At 44.1% G+C, this 23,226-nt stretch overlaps 1 protein-coding gene across 3 annotated transcripts in view; it reads right to left on the bottom strand.

Annotated features, from left to right (window-relative positions):
• The window catches only part of bcas3 (BCAS3 microtubule associated cell migration factor), a 1,023,442-nt gene that overhangs the window by 985,636 nt on the left and 14,580 nt on the right, over positions 1-23,226 (bottom strand). For all 3 annotated transcript variants that reach the window (XM_085964689.1, XM_085964691.1, XM_085964690.1), the window contains exons 2-3: positions 13,143-13,232; positions 2,730-2,784 (exon numbers count right to left, since the gene is read on the bottom strand). In XM_085964689.1, the coding sequence (XP_085820815.1) occupies positions 2,730-2,784; positions 13,143-13,213 (126 nt within the window). In that variant the 5' untranslated portion in view covers positions 13,214-13,232. The remainder of the gene's footprint in view (positions 1-2,729; positions 2,785-13,142; positions 13,233-23,226) is intronic.

Raw genomic sequence — 23,226 nt, 5'->3', positions numbered from 1 at the left:
GTTTCCCCTGGCTGGAGTGTCTAGAACTAGGGGGCATAGTCTCAGGATAAGGGGTCGGCCATTTAAGACTGAGATGAGGAGGAATTTCTTCACTCAGAGGTTTGTGAATCTTTGGAGTTCTCTGCCCCAGAGGGCTGTGAATGCTGAGTCTTTGAGTATATTCAAGGCTGAGATAGATAGATTTTTGGACTCTAGGGGAATCAAGGGATATGGAAATCGGGCGGGAAAGTGGAGTTGAGGTCGATGATCAGCCATGATCTTAGGGAATGCCGGAGCAGGCTCGAGGGGCCGTACGGCCTACTCCTGCTCCTATTTCTTATGTTCTTATTCCTGCCACCACCCTGATGAGATCAGGTAACACAGCAGCATGGTAGCATAGTGGTTCTGGCACTGGGGTAGCTACACAGAGGTGACGAGTTCAAATCCCACCATAGCAATTTGTGCAATTGAATTCAATAAATCTGGCGCCGGAAAAAATGACCGTGAAAGCTGCCGGATTGCTGTAAAAATTTAACTGGTTTATTAATATTCTTCAGGAAAGGATCTGCCACCTCTTGTTCTGGCCTACATGTGACTCCAGTCTCATACTATGCAGTTGATTCTTAATGTCCACGGAGCAACTAGGGATGGGCAGTAAGTGCTGCCTTGTCAGCCTCACCCCCATCCCAAGGATATATTTTAAACAAGGAACAAACCAGGAATTAATCAGTGGGGCTATTTGGTTTATATGGATTAGCACTGTACCAGGCAGTGCCTTTATTCACTAAGCCACTGGGGGGAGCTCCCACAGATAAATTCCTACTCTTGACCCTAAGATGCTACTCTTAACTTCCTGTTGTTGCACTATTAATAGAGCAAACAGCATGGGCAGCAAACCCAAATACAGGAGACTTTGGTTTATCCGGAGGTTGTATGTCCGGAAACCTCGATCTACCGGCAGAAATCAGGAGCCGTTCTGTTAGGTTGTTATTCTTCTCGTGGCTTTTTTTTCCAACAGTCAGGCTTTGGAAAGTCTCTCTGAAGCTGTTGCTAAGCTACAGAGACGCTTCCAAGGTACGGGCCGACTGTTTGAAGCTGTTGCTAAGCAATGGTGTTTGTTGTCAGATACGGAGATGAACTCCGTATGCTTCAACATTAACTTTGTTGGTCCGGCAGTTTTGATAGATCGGCAACAGCTCGGTCCCGTCGGTGCCGGATATAACAAAGTTTCCTGTAATGTAGGAACTCCAATATTGAAGGGAACGGTCAACGGATGCACTACCCTAGACCTTTCCTTCAGCCTTATTGAGGCTGTTCATTTTTATAATGCACATTAAATGCTTTGCATCTGATGTACAAATGCTTAAACCATTTGCATCAAAATGTCTTGGTCTGCTCTTTTAACGACTTAATGCACCTGTTAAAAGAGCAGACAAGGAAATTCCATATGAATGTATTAAGCGTTCATACACTTATAAACTACAGGAAACTTTGTGCTATCCGGCACCGACGGGACCGAGCTGCTGCCGTACACTCCAAACTGCCGTACACTCCAGAGCTAATGTTGAAACATACGGAGATTTTCATCTCCGTATGAATCAACAAACCCTGTTGCTTAGCAACAGCCTCTAAACAGTTGGCAAGTGTCTCTGTAGCATCGCTAGCTGAAGTTGTTGCTTAGCTACAGACCTTGCACAGCTTGACTGTTCAAAAAAAGCAAAGAAAAGAAACGAAAAGAATAAAAAACGGCTCCTGATTTTTGCCGGTGGCTCCAGCTTGCCAGACGGTTCGCCTCCGGATAACTCATTTCCTGTATACTGTTAATTCAAAGTTATTTTCTGCTTGATAAATGTTTGAACGATGGAGTAAAACAAATTAAGCAATTTCAGTTCAGATTAACAGTTAATTTAAATTAAACAATTTCAAATTAAGAGGAGTAGACTGAGTAGATGATACCGGAACTGAGAGGTTATACCTATCAGGAAGGATTGAACAGGCTGGGGCTCTTTTCTCTAGAAAAGAGAAGGCCGAGGGGTGACCTGATAGAAGGCTTTTAGATTATGAAAAGGTTTGATAGGGTAGACGTAGAGAAGCTGTTTCTACTTGTGGAGGAGACCAAAACTACAGGCCATAAATATTAGATAGTCACGAATAAATCCAAAAGAGAAACTTCTTCACCCAAAGAGTGGTTAGAATGTGGAACTCACTACCATAAGGAGTTGTTGAGGCGAATAGTACTGATGCATTTCAGGGGAAGCTAGATAAACACATGAGGGAGTAGGAATAGAAGGATACTCTGGTAGGGCGAGGACAAGGGGTGGGAGGAGGCTCTCATGTGGAGCATAAACACCGGCATAGATCTGTTGGGCCGAATGGCCTGTTTCTGTGCTGTACATTCTATGAAATTCTATGTAGACTGTATTCGCATAGCATAATTTCAAGACTTTAATGTCAGTGGGAAAAAGAGAGTTTCTGGGAATCTTAAGTAAAAAAACAGAAAATGCTGGAAATACACAGCATGTAAAGACAACTTAATGGCGTCAGTCCTATCAAGGAGTCTCTGCGCAAAACGTTAACCCATCTTCTCTCTTTTCAGATGCTGATAGACTTGATGTGGATTTCCAGCATTTTCTAATTTTACTTTAGAGATCCAACAGTTGCAGTTGGAACTCTGTTGCATGTGCAGTACAGCACAGAAAGGATTCTGTAAGTGGAGCTGGCAGACAGATTTACACACTTGTGTCACTTACCTGCGGGACTACATCTTGCAGAAAGGTGACAACGCTCTCCATGTATGACTGCTCCCTGAAAATAAACACACAAACATTTCACTATAGAACTCAAGACTACCTTAGAATCACACAACCATGGCTTAGAATCATTAGAATCATTCATCTTCAATTCTTGGAGACTCCAGGCCAATTCTGGAGGGTTGGAAACCCTAATCTACAGCCAGTAAGTGGATATTTTCCAGACAGATTCATCACTTTATTTTGGGTTGATTATACGATGATTCCAATCAAAATACTACATCATGTACCAATGCTGTAGCAGCATAACTCTGTTGTTCTTCTTCTCTCCTCCTCTCCTAAAAGCACTGACTCTTGCAGGGGTATGGTTCCACAAGCTCCAACTGTCCTCCAACACCCCTCTCAAGTGACCATTCTTCATGCATTAGTCTAAAGTGTTAGCAGGCGATTTGATTTGACCAACAGATGGGGTGGGGGTGGTGCGGATATCACAGTCCTGCCAAATCCCCCAACATACCTTTGTAGCAGGGATCGGTGACTGGCAATGTGGAATGCCTACTGGCTGATTATCCCCTAATTCAGAAGTGTCCAAACTATGACCCATGAGCCACATGCAGAGCCCATGCCCTGGCATTCTGCCCCGCATCCTCACAATTTAGTCCTATTTGCGCTAATATATATATATTTTTTTTAATTTTATGGGCCTGGAGGTTTGGAAAGGGCTGCTCTTAGCATCGTTCCCTAATTGGTCAGTAAGTCCTCACTGAGAGCACCAAGATCTGTGAGCATCAGCAACTTGAGATGTGTGCAAATTAATGGAACATGGATTTAAACTTTAAATGTGGTCCCCAAGGCTCCATGGAAAGCACCTAAGCAGCCCACACATACACAAGGCTTGGGCATATCTGCACAAATTAAATAGGACAAACTCCTGTTACATATCATATCGGAGCTGTGATACAACAATGGTGAGATGGGGCCTTGCGACCATAATTTACTACAGGTAGACTACCCTTTATCCGGACTTCCGAAAACCGAAACCCTCTAAAAACCGAAGGTTTTTTCGTTCAGCGTAAGTCGTGCGTACGACTTACGCTGAACGAAAAAACCTTCGGTTTTTAGAGGGTTCCGGTTGCGGAAGTTCGGATAAAGGGTAAGTCGTGCGCACGACCCCCCGCCGACCCCCCCGACAACCGCCGACCCCGCCAGCCGCGACAACCGCCGGCCCCGACAACCGCCGACCCCCCCGGCCCCGACAACCGCCGACCCCGCCAGCCCCGACAACCGCCGACCCCCCCGCGGACCCCGCCAGCCCCGACAACCGCCGACCCCGCCAGCCGCCGGCCCCGACAACCCCGACTGACTTACGCTGAGCGTCAGCGTAAGTCGTGCGCACGACCCCCCGCCGACCCCCGCCGACCCACCTTCCGAAATCCGAAATTCTCCTTTATCCGAAACTCGGCTGGTCCCGAGGTTTTCGGATAAAGGATAGTCTACCTGTATTTGCTCAGTTTAGCATTAGCTGTCTCACTGTGTGTGCTGTAGCAGACCATAGACACCGCACCCACTGTCCTGTAACTGCGTTTGCCTGTTCACACTGACGCAATAGCACATGCTATTCAAGTGGGATAGATAAAATGGTGGCAGAGAAAAGCAGCAAAGTCTGTCCAATTTCAGGATTCAGAGAATAGAAGGCAGTGATGAAGTTGTAGAATACACTAGCTATTGGCCAGAAAGATCAACTGCTGCTACAGAATGGTTACAGCACAGAAGGAGGCCATTCGGCCAGTCGAGCCCATGCCGGCTCTCTTCAAGAGCACTTCAGCTAGTCTCACTCCCTCGCCCTTTCCCTGTAGCCCTGCAAATTTTTTTCCTTCAGGTACTTATCCAATTTGCCTTTTGAAAGCCATGATTGAGTCTGCCTCCACCACCCTTTCAGGCAGTGAATTCCAGGTCATAGCCACTCGCTGCTTTTTTAACTGCTTTCTCAACCTACCCTGCCACCTTTAACGATTTGTGCACATATACCCCCAGGTCTCTCTGTTCATGCACCCCCTTTAGGATTGTACCCTTTAGTTTATATTGCCTCTCCTCGTTCTTCCTACCAAAATGCATCACTTCACACTTTTCTGCGTTAAATTTCATCCGCCCATTTCACCAGCCTGTCTATGTCTTCTTGAAGTCTATCACTATTATCCCCACTGTTCACTATACTTCCAAGTTTTGTGTCATCTGCAAATTTTGAAATCGTGCCCTGTACACCCAAGTCCAAGTCATTAATATATATCAAGAAAAGCAGTGGTCCTAGTACCGACCCCTGGGAACACCACTGAATACCCTCCTCCAGTCCGAAAAACAGCCATTCACCACTACTCTGCTTCCTGTCACTTAGTCAATTTCGTATCCGTGCTGCCACTGTCCCTTTTATTCCATGGGCTTCAACTTTGCTGGCAAGCCTATTATGTGGCACTTTATCAAATGCCTTTTGGAAGTCCATGTACACCACATCAACCGCATTGCCCTCATCAACCCTCTCTGCTACCTCATCAAAAAACTCGATCAAGTTAGTTAAACACAATTTGCCTTAACGAATCCGTGCTGGCTTTCCTTAATTAATCCACACTTATCCAAGTGATTGTTAATTTTGTCCCTGATTATCGTTTCTAAAAGCTTCCTCATTACCAAGGTTAAATTGACTGGCCTCTAGTTGCTGGGTTTAATCTTTACACCCTTTTTTGAACAAGGGTGTAACATTTGCAATTCTCCAATCCTCTGGCACCGCCCCTGTATCTAAGGAGGATTGGAAAATTATGGCCATACCTCCGTGATTTCCACCTTAACTTCCCTCAGCATCCTAGGATGCATCCCATCCGGTCCCATTCAGCCAGCCTTTCTAGTACCTCCTCTTTTTTGATCCCATCCAGTATCTCCACTACCTCCTCTTTCACTATGACTTTGGCAGCATCTTCTTCCTTGGTGAAGACAGATGCAAAGTACTTATTACGTACCTCAGCCATGCCCTCTGCCTCCACACGTAGGTCTACTTTTGGGTCCCTAATCGGCCCCACCCCGCCTCTTACTACCCGTTTACTATTTATATACCTATAGAAGACTTTTGAATTCTCTTTTATGTCAGCTGCCAATCTACTCTCATACTCTCTCTGTGCCCCTATTATTTTCTTTTTCACTTCCCTTCTGAACTTTATATATTCAGCCTGATTCTCACTTGTATTCTCAACCTGACATCTGTCATACGCGCTCTTTTTCTGCTTCATCTTACTCTCCATCACTTTCGTCATCCAGGGAGCTCTGACTTTGGTCGCCCTACCTTTCCCCCTCGTGGGAATGCACCTCAACTGTACCCGAAATAATTTCCTCTTTAAAGGCAGCCCATTGTTCTATTACAGTTTTACTTGCCAATCTTTGATTCCAATTTACCCGGGCCAGATCCGTTCTCAACCCACTGAAATTGGCGTTCCTTCAATTAAGTATTTTTATTCTAGATTGCTCCCTGTCCTTTTCCATAGCTAATCTAAACCTTATGATACTATGATCACTGTTCCCTAAATGTTCCCCTACTGACACTTGCTCCACTTGCCCCACCTCATTCCCCAGAACCAGATCCAGCAATGCCTTCTTCCTCGTTGGACCGGAAACGTACTGATCAAGAAAGTTCTCCTGATCACACTTCAGAAATTCTTCCCCCTCTCTGTCCTTTACATTACTATCCCAGTCTATATTAGGATAGTTGAAGTCCCCCATTATCACTACTCTATAGTTCTTGCACCGCTCTGTAATTTCCCTGCAAATTTGCTCCTCTGTATCCTTCCCACTAGTTGGCGGCCTGTAGAATACACCTAGTAGTGTAATGGCACCTCTATTAGTTCTTAATTCTAACCAAATAGATTCTGTCCTTGACCCCTCCAGGATATCCTCTCTCTCCAGCACTGTAACATTCTCCTTAACCAATACTGCCACCCCACCTCCTTTCTTTCCTTCCCTATCTTTCCTGAACACATTATATCCAGGAATATTTAAAACCCAATCCTGCCCTTTTTTGAGCCAGGTCTCCGTTATCATGTTCCCATGTGGCTATTTGCACCTGCAGCTCACCAACCTTATTTACCATGCTTCGTGCGTTTACACACATGCACTTTAAACCTATCTTAGACCTTCTTGTATTCTCTATTAGTCTGACCCCAGTCTGTCAAATTAGGTAGCCACACCTCCCCCCGACCCTGAACACGGGGGCCCCACAAGGTTGTGTGCTGAGCCCCCTCCTCTACTCCCTCTTCACCCACGACTGTGTGGCTGTTCATGGTTCCAACACCATCATCAAGTTTGCAGATGATACCACGGTGGTAGGCCAGATCACCAACAATGATGAGTCAGCCTACAGGGAGGAGGTCCAGCATCTCGTGAAGTGGTGCGCCGATAACAACCTGGCCCTTAACATCAAGAAAACCAAGGAAATCATTGTGGACTTCAGGAAGTCTAAAGGCGGAAGTCACACCCCCATCCACATCCATGGGGCTGTGGTGGAAAGGGTGGACAGCTTTAAGTTCCTCGGAGTCCACATCACGGAAGGCCTCTCCTGGTCCCTCAATACCTCCTCTTTGGTGAAGAATGCCCAGCAGCGCCTATATTTCCTAAGGAGGCTGAAGGGATGTAACCTGTCACCCCTGATCCTCTCTAACTTTTACCGCTGCACAATAGAGAGCATCCTGACGAACTGTATCACAGTGTGGTATGGCAGCTGTAGCTCCTATGACCGGAAAGCCCTGCAGCGGGTAGTCAAAACTGCCCAACGCATTACCAGCACCCGGCTACCGACCATAGAGAACATCTACCAGAAACGCTGTTTACGGAGGTCACTGACCATCATCAAAGACCCTACCCACCCCAGCCACAGATTGTTCGCCCCCCTGCCATCTGGGAGACGCTACAGATGCATTCGCACCCGAACGACCAGATTTAGGAACAGCTTCTTTCCCAGGGCTGTCATCCTACTGAACTCTACAAATAAACTCTAAAGCCTGCACATCTGCCAATGCACTTTATTATGTTTATGTTTATGTATTACAAGCCAAATGAATGTTGAATGTTAAATGTCTTAATCAAAATGTACACTCTCGGGAGCCGCAAGCCTACATTTCGTTGTACTGCACTTGTGCACTAACAATGACAATAAAGTTGATTATTATTATTATTATTATTATTATTATTAATACCATACTATTTCTTACTCTAGTGCTATCTGTCTCTCCCAATCCTTTGTGTACTTTGTTTCTCCCTTCTAATGGTACATCCTGGTGCCCATCCCCCTGCCAAATTAGTTTAGGTATGTCCAGCTTTACATAAAGTGTTGAACAAGAAAATCAGACGAGAGTCCTGCGGTAAGAATCAATTGGATTATTCAAAATTCAAGGGGAGTCAATGACTAGTGAGTGGCAAAAACTTTCCATGACTTGGAAAAACTACAGGTGCTAAATTATGATCCTCGAGACATCAGAATACAAACATTCATTGGCTCACAAAATAGCATGTAAAAGATGAATCATGGAAAAACCTGTGGCAGGAATGCACAGGTCTAAACTGGATTACTGCACAAAGACTTACTGTGCTGCTTACCATCTGAGCAGGAAACAAATTCCCATAATCAGACCATCCAGGGCTAGCTGAACCGTAGGAAATAAATGGACTAAATATTGGATTTGGGCTACACTCACACTATAGTGCAACAAAAATCCATGACCAGAGACATTAGCCGCTCGGATATCTTGTCCATCTTGTGGCCATAGCCATCCAGGAATCAAAGTTTGCGTTGGGTCCTGACTCAGTGCGATGCATTGAGGAGGCTCAGGTTCGTGGAGCAGTTCCATCCGATCTTGCCTCCGTTCAGACGGAGCTGCTCATCGGTGTGAGGCCCAAACAACTCCCTCGGGAACCTCCACCTCGCCAGCTGAGCCTTCTTTCGAAATTCCTTCCCTGCCGTTCCATTCCGCACAGTACGATGGGACTTCCAGCACAATTTGATGCTGAACACTCTCCATTTCCACGCCCTTGTCTCCTGCCCAGATACCCTGTGGTGGATCAGTCTGCAAATCGCCGAAGACGAACATACCCTGTCTTCGGGAATCCACCCTGGCACCACTGGGGACCTGGGATGAGAGTGTTGCACAGCACAGTGGCTTACAATAAGTTCCTGAGGCACTTTATGAACACTGCATGTGTGTTCTGCGGCGAGGAAGAATCCGCCTTTCAAATGCATGTACAATGCCAGAGCTTGCAGCCCCTATTTCACCTTTTGAAGGGACTGCTCCTAAAATTCCAGCTACATTTCTCCCCCACGCATTTTTTCTATGGTCATCCGGGGCACAGGGGGGCGGGCAGGATGACCTCCTGATCTACAAAGCAAAAAACTGTCAGCGAGTTTGCTGGAGAAAGAAAAAGAAAAAGACTTGCATTTATATAGCGCCTTTCACGACCACCGGACGTCTCAAAGCACTTTACAGTCAATGAAGTACTTTTTTTTTGAAGTGTTGTCACAGTTGTAATGTGGGGAACACGGCAGCCAATTTGCGCACAGCAAGGTCCCACAAACAGCAATATGATAATGATCAGATAATCTGTTTTAGTGATGTTGATTGAGGGATAAATATTGGCCAGGACACCAGGGATAACTCCCCTGGCTTCTTCGAAATAGTGCCATGGAATCTTTTACATCCACCTGAGAGAGCAGAAGGGGCTTCGGTTTAACATCTCATCCGAAATACAGCACCTCCGACAGTGCAGCACTCCCTCAGCACTGCACTGAAGTGTCAGCCTAGCTTTATGTGCACAAGTCCCTGGAGTGGGACTCGAACCCACAACCTTCTGACTCAGAGGCGAGTGTGCTACCAACTGAGCCACAGTTGACACAGTGTTTTGATAGCCGTGAATTTGACAGCAATTATCTACAGAACAATTTTGCTGCATTTACCAATTTTTGGCGCCAGTAGCAATGTTAGAAAGCATAAGTTGGTCACCATCTCCATGATAAATATCCCTAGATGATAATGTAGCATTGTCTCAATCACAGGATTGAATTAGCTGCTGGGCGTGCCATTGATAAAAGTGAATGTTGTCATCCATTTTCAGGTATTCATGGTTAAATTATACAGATGTTCACAAGTCAACCAAAAAGAATTGCCAGAATGTGCTAAAGATTTGGATTTACAGCTAAATAAAATTGGATGCATATTAGGAACCGTGTGAGTTGCAAGTTCAGCGTGTGCTGAATGTAACAATTAAGGCACCTCATATTCATTTCCTTGCGACTTCAGAAGACAGGAGGAGATAAAGATGAGAGCTGCTTATAATGGACTGCTGGAAAGACTGTATTCATCCAGAGCTTAAGCATTATGTATGATGCCCTTTATTGTCTCTGCTTTTAGAGTTATTGTTGAAGTAAGATGCCACACTTGAGTATGCAGACAAGCTACTGAGATGCACAATATCGATAGGGATAACGGATTACAGTTACGTGGATAGACTGGAGAAGCTGGGGTTGTTCTCCTTGGAGCAGAGAAGGCCAATAGGAGATTTGATAGAGGTGTTTAAAATCATGAAGGGTTTAGATAGAGTAAATACGTAAAGAGAAACTGTTTCCAATGGCGGAAGGGTTGATAACCAGAGGGCACAGATTTAAGGTGATTGGCAAAAGAACCAGAGGCGACATGAGGAAAAACTTTTTTACGTAACGAGTGGTTAGGATTTGGAATGCACTGCCTGATAGGATGGCGGATACAGATTCAATAATAGCCTTCAAAAGGGAATTGGATAAATACTTGAAGGAGAAAAAATTGCAGGGATGGGGAAAGAGCAGGGGGAGTGGGACTAACTGGATTGTTCTTTGAAAGAGTCAGCGCAGACTCAATGGGCCGAATGGCTGTACTATTCTATGATTTTATGAAGGTAAAACCAGGCCCAAGAACTCTGGATGTGAATGGAAGCTTCATCCCAAGAACAATGGTGAAGTGTGTCTCTTTAGTCTCTAATAGAAAGCACGTTAGTTGCAACCACCAAGCAGTTACTTTCCAGCTTGATAAACCATGAGAGCTGCAGCATTAGCAAGATACCCACAGGGGGACGATACACATCAGAGTACAATTCCCATATTGTTGCGATTACTGTGCGCTCTCCAGATTCATGGCCAGCAAACACATCCACTATTTATGGAAAATACAAATTGCATCCCTATGTAAAAAGTTTAAACTTGATCCACCAATGCCTATTGGAAGTTCAAAGATGATGCTGGAACTTGCGCCGCTGATTAGCTGTGCAAAGGTGATACCTTGTTCCACACCAAGGGGGGGGCGTGGCTTTGTTAACCTGAACTCAATCGTTACTCCTTCATGCCCTTTGCTGCTATGAGGCATGCATCCGCCCTGATATTTTATCCAACTTCATGGACCACCAGTCCACATTAGAGTTGCCAACTCGGGTTGGATTTATTCTCGGCGGTTTCATCACATGACCTCCTGCCTCTAACTGCACCCCCCACCCCCACCCAGTAAAACAGCCATTTTTCCCCAACTCCAATAACTAATAAATAAAAGTGCTCAAAGAAATTGAAAAATACGCACGTTTTTTTAATGCCCCTACAATTTTTCTCCCGGGTTTGCTCCCAGGAGATTAATCTTCAATTCCTGGCTACTCCAGGGCAATCCTGGTCCACACATGGAAGGCTGAGCCACGCATGAGAACTTGACTTTGATCGCACAGGCCTGCAGGTGCCACCAGATCTCAGAAGGCATACCCACAGCCACTTATTACAGACTCCCTGTGGAAGCTCTTTTGAACTCAACTCGGTGACTGTGTGACTTTTACAAACTGGAAGTGGAACTTATTTTATAGATAACGTCCTCCCATAATTTCATACACTGTCATGCGCATATTGTATTTTGCAATATTTATTTAAAATTAATAGGTATACAAGTTTCAAGACCAGGCTGTTTATTCAAAATGTGCTGTGTAGGGCCCAGTGATTCACGTGGTATTTCCCTGTTATGTGAAAGCTTTCTTACACTTCTAACAATGCAAGCAGCCATATTAATAACCATGAGATATGATACATGATGTGTACTTGTGGACATAAAAGTCACCACTTGGCTAATTACACATTACGCAGTCAGGTTCACTTACTGTGTAAATAGATTAATCCGCTCACAACGCTGGGGGTTTCCTCTCCAAGACTAAAGTTAAACATTGCACCACAAATGTTGTATTGAAAGCCCCTAACTATTTAACGTCAGTTTTGGCAGCCTTGGTACAAAGACTTGCTTAATTACACAATGAAAGTGTTTACAAGGCTTGCAGAGCACCCATTTTACTGATTAATCACCAATAAATTGCGAATAACACAGTTACGCAACCAAAACTAGACCTCTGGAACATTTCTACCAGAACTACAGAGGAAGCATTTTCTTGTCCGAAAGTAAAAATATTGGCCCGGATTTTGCGGTAGTAATGACGGTGAACTGTCAGCGTTCGCCGTCATTACTCCTCTGAAACTGACCGTAACTTCAGGATGTAGCGCATGCACAGATAAATGCGGAAATCCTGAAGTTGCAGTCAGTCATTCCCTGCTCCGACACAGACTGCGCTGTGGAACTCCCCATAGCCTGCAATCAGTGAAATCAGTAGAACTGACGAAAGCTTAAGCTTTTCCGATCTAATTACACTGTTAAATACCCCAGTAAAAGTTAAGCCTTGTTGGAATAGATGTAACTGGGGTTTTAACGGTGCATTGACTGCTGAACAATCGTTCTGGCCCTGAAAAATGAATTTTATATTTGTGAAATGTCAAATTTCTCTTTATGATAGAAAATTACTAGATTTTTAAAACAATAAAAAAAAAAATTTTTTGAAGTTTGTTTATGATATTTCAGCTTCTACCTTAACCCCAGGTGTATGTCCCAATCTTTATTTCGCTCACTGTAAAAAATTAAAAAAGTTAATGATAATCAGTGGTTTTTATTTCCTGGTTTGCTGTCTGCGAGAATTCTTCAATGATGTCATCTAGCTGCTTAGACAGCTTGATGTCATCACTGCTGCTGTACACTAGGAATCCCCTTGTGACAGTGCTACAATCAATTTAACGTCAAGAAACCTAAAGTTTTTGCCACAGAGATCACAAGATCTTTGTGGGCGGCTTTCTTCAAGGTCAGCAGCGATCGCCGTCGCTTCCCCGTTGACTGCAAATTCCAGACCATTGAACTTAAGTGAGCAAGTGTTGTACAAAATCTCTTCGAATTGCCTTATTTTGATGAGAGTTTGCCAATATTAAAATATTACAGCAAAACTGATATTTCACTTAAGAAGCAGCAATTGTATTCAGTGTTAAAGAGGTCAAATAAATGTATTCCTTACGTGACTGCCTGATGTCGGACCATGATTCCACCAGTACAGCGGCTGGGACGGCGAGGAGAGTCTGTAGCCATAACTGCTCAATTCTACCACCTAAATTCAAAAGAACTCAAACAGTTAGTTCAGTCAGCAGTCGAGAAAGAAAGAACTCGCATTTATACAGCGCCTTTCATGACCTCAGGAGGTCCTGAAGTGCTTCACAGCCAATGAAATACTTCTCAACTATAGTCCCTGTTGCAGTCAAGTGATCACCTTCAGAACAGCATCTAGGTACAGATACAGACAGGCATTCTTGAATTTCCTTCCTTTTTGTAAAGGTTGTGGTCATCAAGGGAGGGATTTTAGTGCCAAGAAATGGACCGCTTTTCATTTTGAGCACCCAGTATCAATATTAAGCAACCCTAGATGAGGTACAGTGCAGATTAAACTCGGAGTAAAGCTCCCTCTAATATGCCCCAACAATATGTCCTATCCCGAACTTCAGAAGAGTACCAGTGCGACATCTTTCCATTTTCCACACCAGCCATTTGATCTCTCTGAGTGAGATGGCCAATTTAATGCCAAAATAGGGGTGATTTGTACTATGGACCCATGCCTATTTGGAACTGGTTTTAAGACTGAATAATCAGATTTTATACCACAGGTGTGTTCATTGCTTTATGCCCAATTGATTACTGGAGACTTGCATTTATATAATGCCTTTAACGTAGAAAAATGTTCCACAGCATTTCACAGAAGCATAAATCAGACAAAATTGGATGCCAAGCCAAAGAAGGAGATATTAGAAGGGTTAGCCTAAAGCTTGGTCAAAGAGGAGGGTGTTAAAGAAGTCTTAAAGGTGCAGAGAGAGGGGGAGAGGCGGAGAACTTTAAGGAATAAATTTCAGAGCATGTGGCCTAGACAGCTGAAGGTAAGGCCACCAATTGCGTGGCACCAGGAGGGAATGGATGTATCAGAGTTATGGAGCGTTGAAGGGCTGCAGGAGGTTACAAAGATAGGGAGGGGTAAGGTCATAAAGGGATTTGCACAGGAGAGTGAGATTGAGGGTGTTGAGGAACTGGGATCCAATGTAGGTCAGCAAGGACAGAGGTGATGGGTGAGTGGCACTATGTGCGGGATAGGATACAGGCAGAAGAGTTTTGGATAAGCCGAAGTTTATGGAGGGCAGAAGAATGGGAGGACAGCCTGAAGAGTATTGGAATAGTTGTGTCTGGGGGTGACAAAGGCATGAATGAGGGTTTCAGCAGCGGATGGATATGTCTCAAACGGTTACACATACAATACGTTACATAAGTGCAGCAAATTATGTGGACAAATAGAGTAGCCGCTTTTCACACGGCAAGATCCTACAAACAACGGCGAGAAGAATGACCAGTTATTTTGGGAAGGGGGGCGGCAGGGAGGCACAACTGAGGGAGGAATATTAGCCAGGGCACCAGGAGAACTCCTCGTTCTTTGAATAGTGCCATGTGATCATTAACATCCATCTGAATCACTGAAACAAGTGATTTTCACAATCTCTTCCCTCACCATACCTAAAGTTGTATAGTGGTCTGCAGATTAGCTGGGACGTTGGAGATGTTCTTCATATCTTTTGAACTTGCAGTAAATAAGACTGAATGTGCTGGAATATTTGTACATACTTGAGATAGTGGTACATACTTGGGAGGATCAGTATATAATGCTGGCAGTGGTCCAAGAGCAAGTGCTTGGATGAGGGTGCCTAGGGCCTTTCCTACCTTGTTTTGGGGGTGCCATTGTTGCTACTTGTGGTGCCAAGGCAGAGTGTCTTAGCCCCGGCCCGCCCAAAAAATGAGACTTTCATTCGATCACTCTGGTTTAGATTCAAACCCAAGGGTTCAAATTTGAAATGGCACTGTGCTGATCCACTAGAACGCCTGATTTATATAAAAGATGCCACGGTTTCTCGTTTTAACACAAAACAAAGCTGGGCTTGTACACTGGTACCGGGAAGCTCCAGTACCCCGGATTCTATGCACAATCTCATTGTGTCAGAGCTTGAGCTGACTACTCACACCCAAAAATCAAGACAGCCACACAAGTCAAATCATCAATATCACATAATTATAGGCGTATCCAGTTACTAATACCTAAAATATAAAAATCTACTATACTGTCTGCATTAGGAACAGTTATTCTATACATACACCACAATCAATATTTGTTTCAATAAAGCTTACATAAATAATGAATAGGAGTAAGTCTACATTAACCAGGATATGCATAGTCAGCCAATAGTCAATAAATTCATAAAAGGGCAAGGACGCCTGAGGTTTCACTGAAAATTTAGCGGCTTGATAAAAATCGTTTTCTCTTAGATCGGAAAGTGAACACTATCCTTTATAATTCAAGACAATGCATTTGGTTTTATGAAAAGTATCTACTTTCTGAGAGTCACAGCAGCATCTTCTGCAAAACAGGAAACAAAGATTACTGGGGGAGGTGGAGGAATGTGTTCCAGAACTAGCTCTACAATACCAAGCAAATAATAAAGGAATACCTTGGGATAGTGTGCCACCGCTGGCCTTCACCTCACTATCACTCAGTGCCATAAAGCAACAATAATAGTCACTCAAACTTATGTAAAGCCCAACAGTGGAAGTGTGAAATTTTCATACTATGAAACAACCCGATAGCTTTTCCAAACTTGAGTTGCGTCTGGAGAGAGTACTTTGGGCTGTATGACACTAGGATGAAGTGGTGATGGTTACAGATTTTAAAATTCTCATCCTTGTTTTCAAATCCTTCCATGGCCTCGCCCCTCCCTATCTCTGTAATCTCCTCCAGTCCCACAAGCCTCCGAGATCTCAGCGTTCCTCTAATCTGGCCTCTTGAGCATCCCCGATTTTAATTGCTCCACCATTGGTGGCCGTGCCTTCAGCTGCCAAGGCCCTAAGCTCTGGAATTCCCTCCCTAAACCCGTCCGTCTCTCTACTTCTGGTGGGCGTAATTTGAGGTGATGAATTAAGCCATACAAGAAGCATACTGCCACAAGAAATGGTGCCGATTTAAGTGAGATTTTTCCTTCTAGTTAGATTTCCAAAAGGCATTCGATAAGGTGCCACATAAAAGGTTGTTAAGCAAGATACGGGCACATGGGGTTGGGGGGTAAGGTATTAGCATGGATTGAGGATTGATTAATGGACAAAAAAGTGTGAGTAGGAATAAATGGGACTTTTTCAGGTCGGCAGGCTATAACTAGTGGGGTGCCGCAAGGATCAGTGCTGGGGCCGCAGCTATTTACAATCTATATTAAATGACTTAGATGAAGGGACCGAGTGCAATGTATCCAATTTTGCTGACGATACAAAGCTAGGTGGGAAAGTAAGATGTGAGGAGGACGCAAAGAGCCTGCAAAGGGATATAGACAGGTTAAGTGAGTGGGCAATAAGGTGGCAGATGGAGTATAATGTGGGGAAGTGTGAGGTTATTCACTTTGGTAGGAAGAATAGAAAAACAGAATATTTTTTAAATGGTGAGAAACTAGTAAATGTTGGTGTTCAGAGAGATTTAGGTGTCCTCCTACAGGAAACACAGAGAGTTAGCATGCAGGTACAGCAAGCAATTAGGAAGGCAAATGGCATGTTGGCCTTTATTGCTAAAGGGTTGGAGTATAAGAGTAAGGAAGTCTTGCTACAATTGTGCAGGGCTCTGATTAGATCACACCTGGAGTACTGTGCACAGTTTTAAGAACATAAGAACATAAGAAATAGGAGCAGGAGTAGGCCAATCGGCCCCTCGAGCCTGCTCCGCCATTCAATAAGATCATGGCTGATCTGATCCTAACCGCCAATCTACTATCACAGAACCATCTCCTGAATCTAACAGAATTAGACACACGAACTAGGAGCAGGGTCAGGCTACACGGCCCCTGGGCCCGCTCCGCTACCCACAGGGCCATGTCCGATCCGAACCTAGACTTATGTCCAAATTCCTGCCCGCTCCCCGTAACCCTTAATTCCCTTTACTTCTAGGAAACTGTCTATTTCTGTTTTAAATTTATGTAATGATGTAGCTTCTACAGCTTTTTGGGGCAGCATATTCCATGGACCTACCACCCTCTGAGTGAAGTAGTTCCTCCTCATCTCAGTTTTGAAAGAGCAGCCCCTTATTCTAAGACTATGCCCCCTAGTTCTAGTTTCACCCATCATCGGGAACATCCTCCCCGCATCCACCCGATCCAACCCCTTCACAATCTTATATGTTTCAATAAGATCGCCTCTCATTCTTCTGAACTCCAATGAGTAGAGTCCCAATCTACTCAACCTCTCCTCATATGTCCATCCCCTCATCCCCGGGATTAACCGAGTGAGCCTTCTTTGTACTGACTCGAGAGCAAGTATGTCTTTTCTTAAGTATGGACACCAAAACTGTATGCAGTATTCCAGGTGCGGTCTCACCAATACCTTGTACAACTGAAGCAATACCTCCCTATTTTTATATTCTATCCCCCTAGCAATGAAAGCCAACATTCCATTGGCCTTCTTAATCACTTGCTGCACCTGCATACTAACCTTTTGAGTTTCGTGCACCAGGACCCCCAGATCCCTTTGTACTTCAGTACTTTCCAGTTTCTTGCCATTAAGATAATAACTTGCTCTACGATTTTTCCTGCCAAAGTGCATAACTTCACACTTTCCAGTATTGTATTCCATCTGCCAAATCTCTGCCCACTTACTTAGCCTGTCTATGTCCCCTTGCAGGTTTTTTATGTCCTCCTCACTCACTACTTTCCCTCCCATCTTAGTATCATCTGCAAACTTTGATATGTTACACTCGGTCCCCTCCTCCAAATCGTTAATATAGATTGTAAAGAATTGGGGACCCAGCACTGACCCCTGCGGAACACCACTAGTTACTGATTGCCAGTCTGAGAATGAACCATTTATCCCAACTCTCTGCCTCCTGTTAGAGAGCCAATCCTCTATCCATGCCAGAATATTACCCCCAATCCCGTGATTTTTTATCTTAAGCAATAATCTTTTGTGTGGCACCTTGTCAAATGCCTTTTGGAAGTCCAAATACACTAAGTCCACTGGTTCCCCTTTATCCACCCTATATGTTACTTCCTCAAAGAACTCCAGCAAATTTGTCAAACATGACTTCCCCTTCATAAAACCATGCTGACTTTGTCCTATTAAATTATGATTATCCAAATGTCCTGTTACTGTCTTCTTAATAATGGACTCCAAAATTTTACCTACCACAGATGTTAGGCTAACCAGTCTATAGTTTCCAGCCTTCTGTCTACTGCCCTTTTTAAATAAGGGTGTTACATTAGCAGTTTTCCAGTCTGCCGGGACCTTTGCTGAGTCCAGGGAGTTTTGGAAAATTATTACCAATGCATCCACAATCCCTACCGCCACTTCCCTCAAGACCCTAGGATGTAAGCCATCAGGTCCAGGTGATTTATCCGCCTTGAGTCCCATTATTTTACCGAGTACCACTTCCTTAGTGATTTTGATCGTGTTTAGCTCCTCCCCCCCCCCTTTAGCCCCCTGTTTGTCCAGTGTTGGGATATTCTTAGTGTCTTCTACTGTAAAGACTGATATAAAATATTCATTCAGTGTTTTTGCCATCTCCATATTTCCCACCATTAATTTCCCGGTCTCATCCTCTAAGGGACCAACATTTACTTTAGCCACCCTTTTTCTTTTTATATAACTATAAAAACTCTTACTATCTGTTTTTATATTTTTTGCTAATTTACTTTCATAATCTATCTTCCCTTTCTTAATCAATCTTTTTGTTATTTTTTGCTGTCTTTTAAAGTTTTCCCAATCCTCTATCCTCCCACTAGATTTGGCTACCTTATATGCCCTTGTTTTTAGTCGAATACTATCCTTAATTTCTTTACTTAGCCACGGATGGCTGTCTTTTCTTTTACACCCTTTTCTTCTCAGTGGAATATATTTTTTTTGGAAGTTGTAAAATAACTCCTTAAATGTACACCACTGATTTACTAGGTTCACTAGATTGATCCCTGAGATGAGAGGGTTGTCCTATAGTAGAATGGGCCGATACGCTCTGGGCCGATGAGAGGTGATCACATTGAAACATACAAGATTCTGAAGGGGATTGACAGGGTAGATGCTGAGAGGTTGTTTCCCCTGGCTGGAGAGTCTAGAACTAGGGGTTACAGTCTCAGGATAAGGAGCCGGTCTTTTAAGACTGAGATGAGGAGGAATTTCTTCACTCAGAGGATTGTGAATCGTTGGAATTCTCTGCCCCAAAGGGATGTGGAGGCTCAGTTGTTGAGTATATTCAAGGCTGAGATTGATAGATTTTTGGACTCCAGAGGAATTAAGGGATATGGGGAGAGGGCAGGAAAGTGGAGTTGAGGTCAAAGATCAGCCATGATCTTATTGAATGGTGGAGCAGGCTCGAGGGGCCATATGGCCTACTCCTGTTCCTAATTCTTATGTTCTTATATAGTTAATGATGCTCTTCACGGCCAAATTTGTTTTTTTTTTATATAAAGTGTTTCCCTTCCTGTACCTGTGCCCCTGCTTCTCTCCCACTCTCAATATTTGTGTATCCCTTGCTCTCTCTGCCTTTGTCCTCTGTACAACTCTTGCAAATTCTCATTCATTCTCTCTCTCTTAATCCACCACTCCCCACCCAATCATAACCAGAGAATCACGGCAGAGTAAGAAGGAAGATAATTTGCTTTGTGATGCATGCATAAGGGAAGCCTCGAGATGGAACTCATTTTGACCTAGTACTCATTAATGACCCAGATATTGTACTGAAAATGAAGTTGTGGCAATCTTAAGGGACAGCAAGTACAGAATGATTAAATTCAGTATCATCTGGGATTCAGATATTCCAAAGACTTTAAAAAGGGCTAACTTCAAAGAAATTACGGAAGAACTCAACCAAATTAATTGGGGGAGGGAGTTTAACAACACATCAGTAGTGAACAAGTGGAACAACTTCAAAGGCATAATTATGAGGATAAATACATACCTGGAATAAGCAAGCTCAAATTAAATAAATGTGACATAAATGGAACAACAAATAAATTAAAATTGAAATAAAGAGGAAAATTGATCTCCAAAAATCACGCAGGGAGAATGATTTGGGGTACGGTAGTGTAGTGGTTATGTTACTGGACTAATAATACAGAAGCCTGGACTAATAATCCAGAGAATACGAGTTCAAATCCAATCGTGGGCAGTTCCGGAATTTGAATTCAGTTCTAAAAACCTAGAAATAAGGTAAGCTGCTATCAGTAAAAGGGATCCTGAAGCATTGTGCTTAAAACCCAACTGGTTCACGAATGTCCTTTAGGGAAGGAAACCTGCCGTCCTTACCTAGTCTGGGCCTATATGTGACTCCAGTCCCACACCAACGTGGGTGACTCTTAACTTCCCTCTGAAGTGGCCAAGCAAGATACTCAGTTGTATCAAACCGCTACAGCGGTTCAAGAAGGCGGCCCACCACCACTTCCTCAGGATAACTAGGATGGGAAATAAATGCCGGCCTTGCCAGCGACACCTACGCCCCGAGAATGAATGTTTTTAAATTTGGGAAGGCTTCACGAAGATAAATTCAGGAACATGCTGAAACATATTTAAAAGGTGATCAGATGGGCAAAGAGACCTAGGGGGGGAAACCATAGCTGGAGAGACAAACTATAATAGTTAGAAATAGTCAGTACTTCAACATAAGAGGATAATCTGGGAAGAAGTGAAACCCATAATAGTTGTTAATGAAAAGAAGCTTTGTGTTTATATAGCACTTTTCACGACCTCAGAATGGCCCAAAGTGCTTCACCGCCAATAAAGTACTTTTGAAGTGTGGTCACTGTTTTAATGTAAGAAACGCGGCAACCAATTTGCACACAGCAAGCTCCCACAAACAGCAATGTGATAATGACCAGATACAGGAAACTCTTTTTTATCCGGCACCGACGGGACCGGCGTGGTGCCGGTTGATCAAAAAGTCCGGCTTACAGAGAGATATACTTACCAAGGTACGGGAGCCCCGTACACGGCCACAGGTGCAGGAGCCCCGGTTACACGGCACTTGTGCAGGAGCCCCGGTTACACAGCACTTGTGCAGGAGTCCCGGTTACATGGCCACAGATCCAGGAGTCCCTGTTGCACAGCAACAGGTGCAGGAACCCCGGTTACATGGCCACAAATCCAGGAACCCCGGTTACACGGCCACAAATCCAGGAACCCCAGTTACACGGCCACAAATCCAGGAACCCCGGTTACACGCCCACAAATCCAGGAACCCCGGTTACACGGCCACAAATCCAGGAACCCCGGTTACACGGCCACAAATCCAGGAACCCCGGTTACACGGCCACAAATCCAGGAACCCCGGTTACACGGCCACAAATCCAGGAACCCCAGTTACACGGCCACAAATCCAGGAACCCCGGTTACACGGCCACAAATCCAGGAACCCCGGTTACACGGCCACAAATCCAGGAACCCCAGTTACACGGCCACAAATCCAGGAACCCCAGTTACACGGCCACAAATCCAGGAACCCCGGTTACACGGCCACTAATATATAGTAAAACTTACCTGAACCTACTCCTGAATTTTGCCGGTTAAGAGAGATTTCCGGATATTTAGGTGCCGGTTAAAAGAGAGTTTCCTGTAATCTGTTTTGGTGATGTTGGTTGAGGGATAAATATTGGCCAGGACACCGGGAAGAACTCCATTGCTCTCCTTCAAATAGTACCATGGGATCTTTTACATCTACCCGAGAGCAGACGGGGCCTCAGTTTAACATTTCATCCAAAAGACAACACGTCCGACAGTGCAGCACTCCCTCAGTACTACACTGGGACTGTCAGCCTAATGAGCTGGAAAATAAGGATGAGCACAAGATAGTAAACATTCTTCCTTCAAATATTCAGAAAGGAAGATATGAGCAACATGCCCTCCTCCGAGACACCCCAAGGTCGTGAAAGGCACTATATGAATGCAAGTTCTTTCTTTCTTTCTTTGCTTGCAGGTGACCTTTAATTCCAAATCCTCCCCAATTTAAACATCACTTTAAAGTGCTGGGACTAGAGTCCTGGCGGATCATATAACTAGGGCTGTAGAGAGGGCTTTAAACTAACTAGTGGGGGGGAGGTTCCTAGAGAGCAAATAATAAAAATGACAACAGAGAAGGTCATAGACTTAGGTAGCAGTGGGGAAATTAAAAACCAGAGCGTGTCAGGAAGGGGCAGAAGGTATGGAGTAAAAGGTAAAGCAATAAAAAGGGCAAAAGCAGGAACTAAGTGTCACAAAACATATTTGAAAGTTCTCTATCTGAATGCACGTAGCATTCGTAACAAAATAGACGAGTTAATGGCACAAATAACTACATATGGGTATGATCTTGTGGCCATTACAGAAACATGGCTGCAGGGTGACAATGCCTGGGAATTAAACATACCAGGTTATTTAACGATCAGGAAGGACAGACAGGAAGGAAGGGGAGGTGGGGTGGCTATGTTAATAAAGGAAGGAATCGCTGTAATACAGAGAAATGATATTGGGTCAAAAGGTCAGGATAATGAAACAGTTTGGGTGGAGGTAAGGAATAATAAGGGGAAAAAAACACTAGTGGGCGTAGTCTATAGGCCTCCGAACAGTTGCAAATCTGTTGGACGGAGTATCAATCAGGAAATAGTTGAGGCTTGTAATAAGGGAGCATCTATAATTATGGGGGATTTTAACTATCATATTAATTGGACAAATCAAATTGGGTAGGGCTGCCTTGAGGATGAGTTCATTGTGTATTAGGGATGGGTTTCTTGAGCAGTATGTAACTGAACCGACCAGGGGGCAAGCAACCTTAGATCTGGTCCTGTGTAACAAGACAGGATTAATTAAAAATGTCCTACTAAAGGATCCCCTTGGAATGAGTGACCATAACATGGTTGAATTCCATATTCAATTAGAGGGTGAGAAGGTTGGATCTCAAACAAGCGTGCTAAGCTTGAATAAAGGAGACTATGAAGGTATGAGAGCGGAATTGAGTAGAGTGGATTGGGAAAATAGATTAAAGGGTAAGACGATACATGATCAGTGGTGTACATTTAAGGAGTTAT

This window comes from Somniosus microcephalus, chromosome 22 (genome assembly GCF_052327205.1).
Source record: "Somniosus microcephalus isolate GS21.2 chromosome 22, FLI_Smic_1.0, whole genome shotgun sequence".
Taxonomy (NCBI): Eukaryota; Metazoa; Chordata; class Chondrichthyes; order Squaliformes; family Somniosidae; genus Somniosus; species Somniosus microcephalus.
This window is presented reverse-complemented; position numbering and strand designations above follow the sequence as displayed.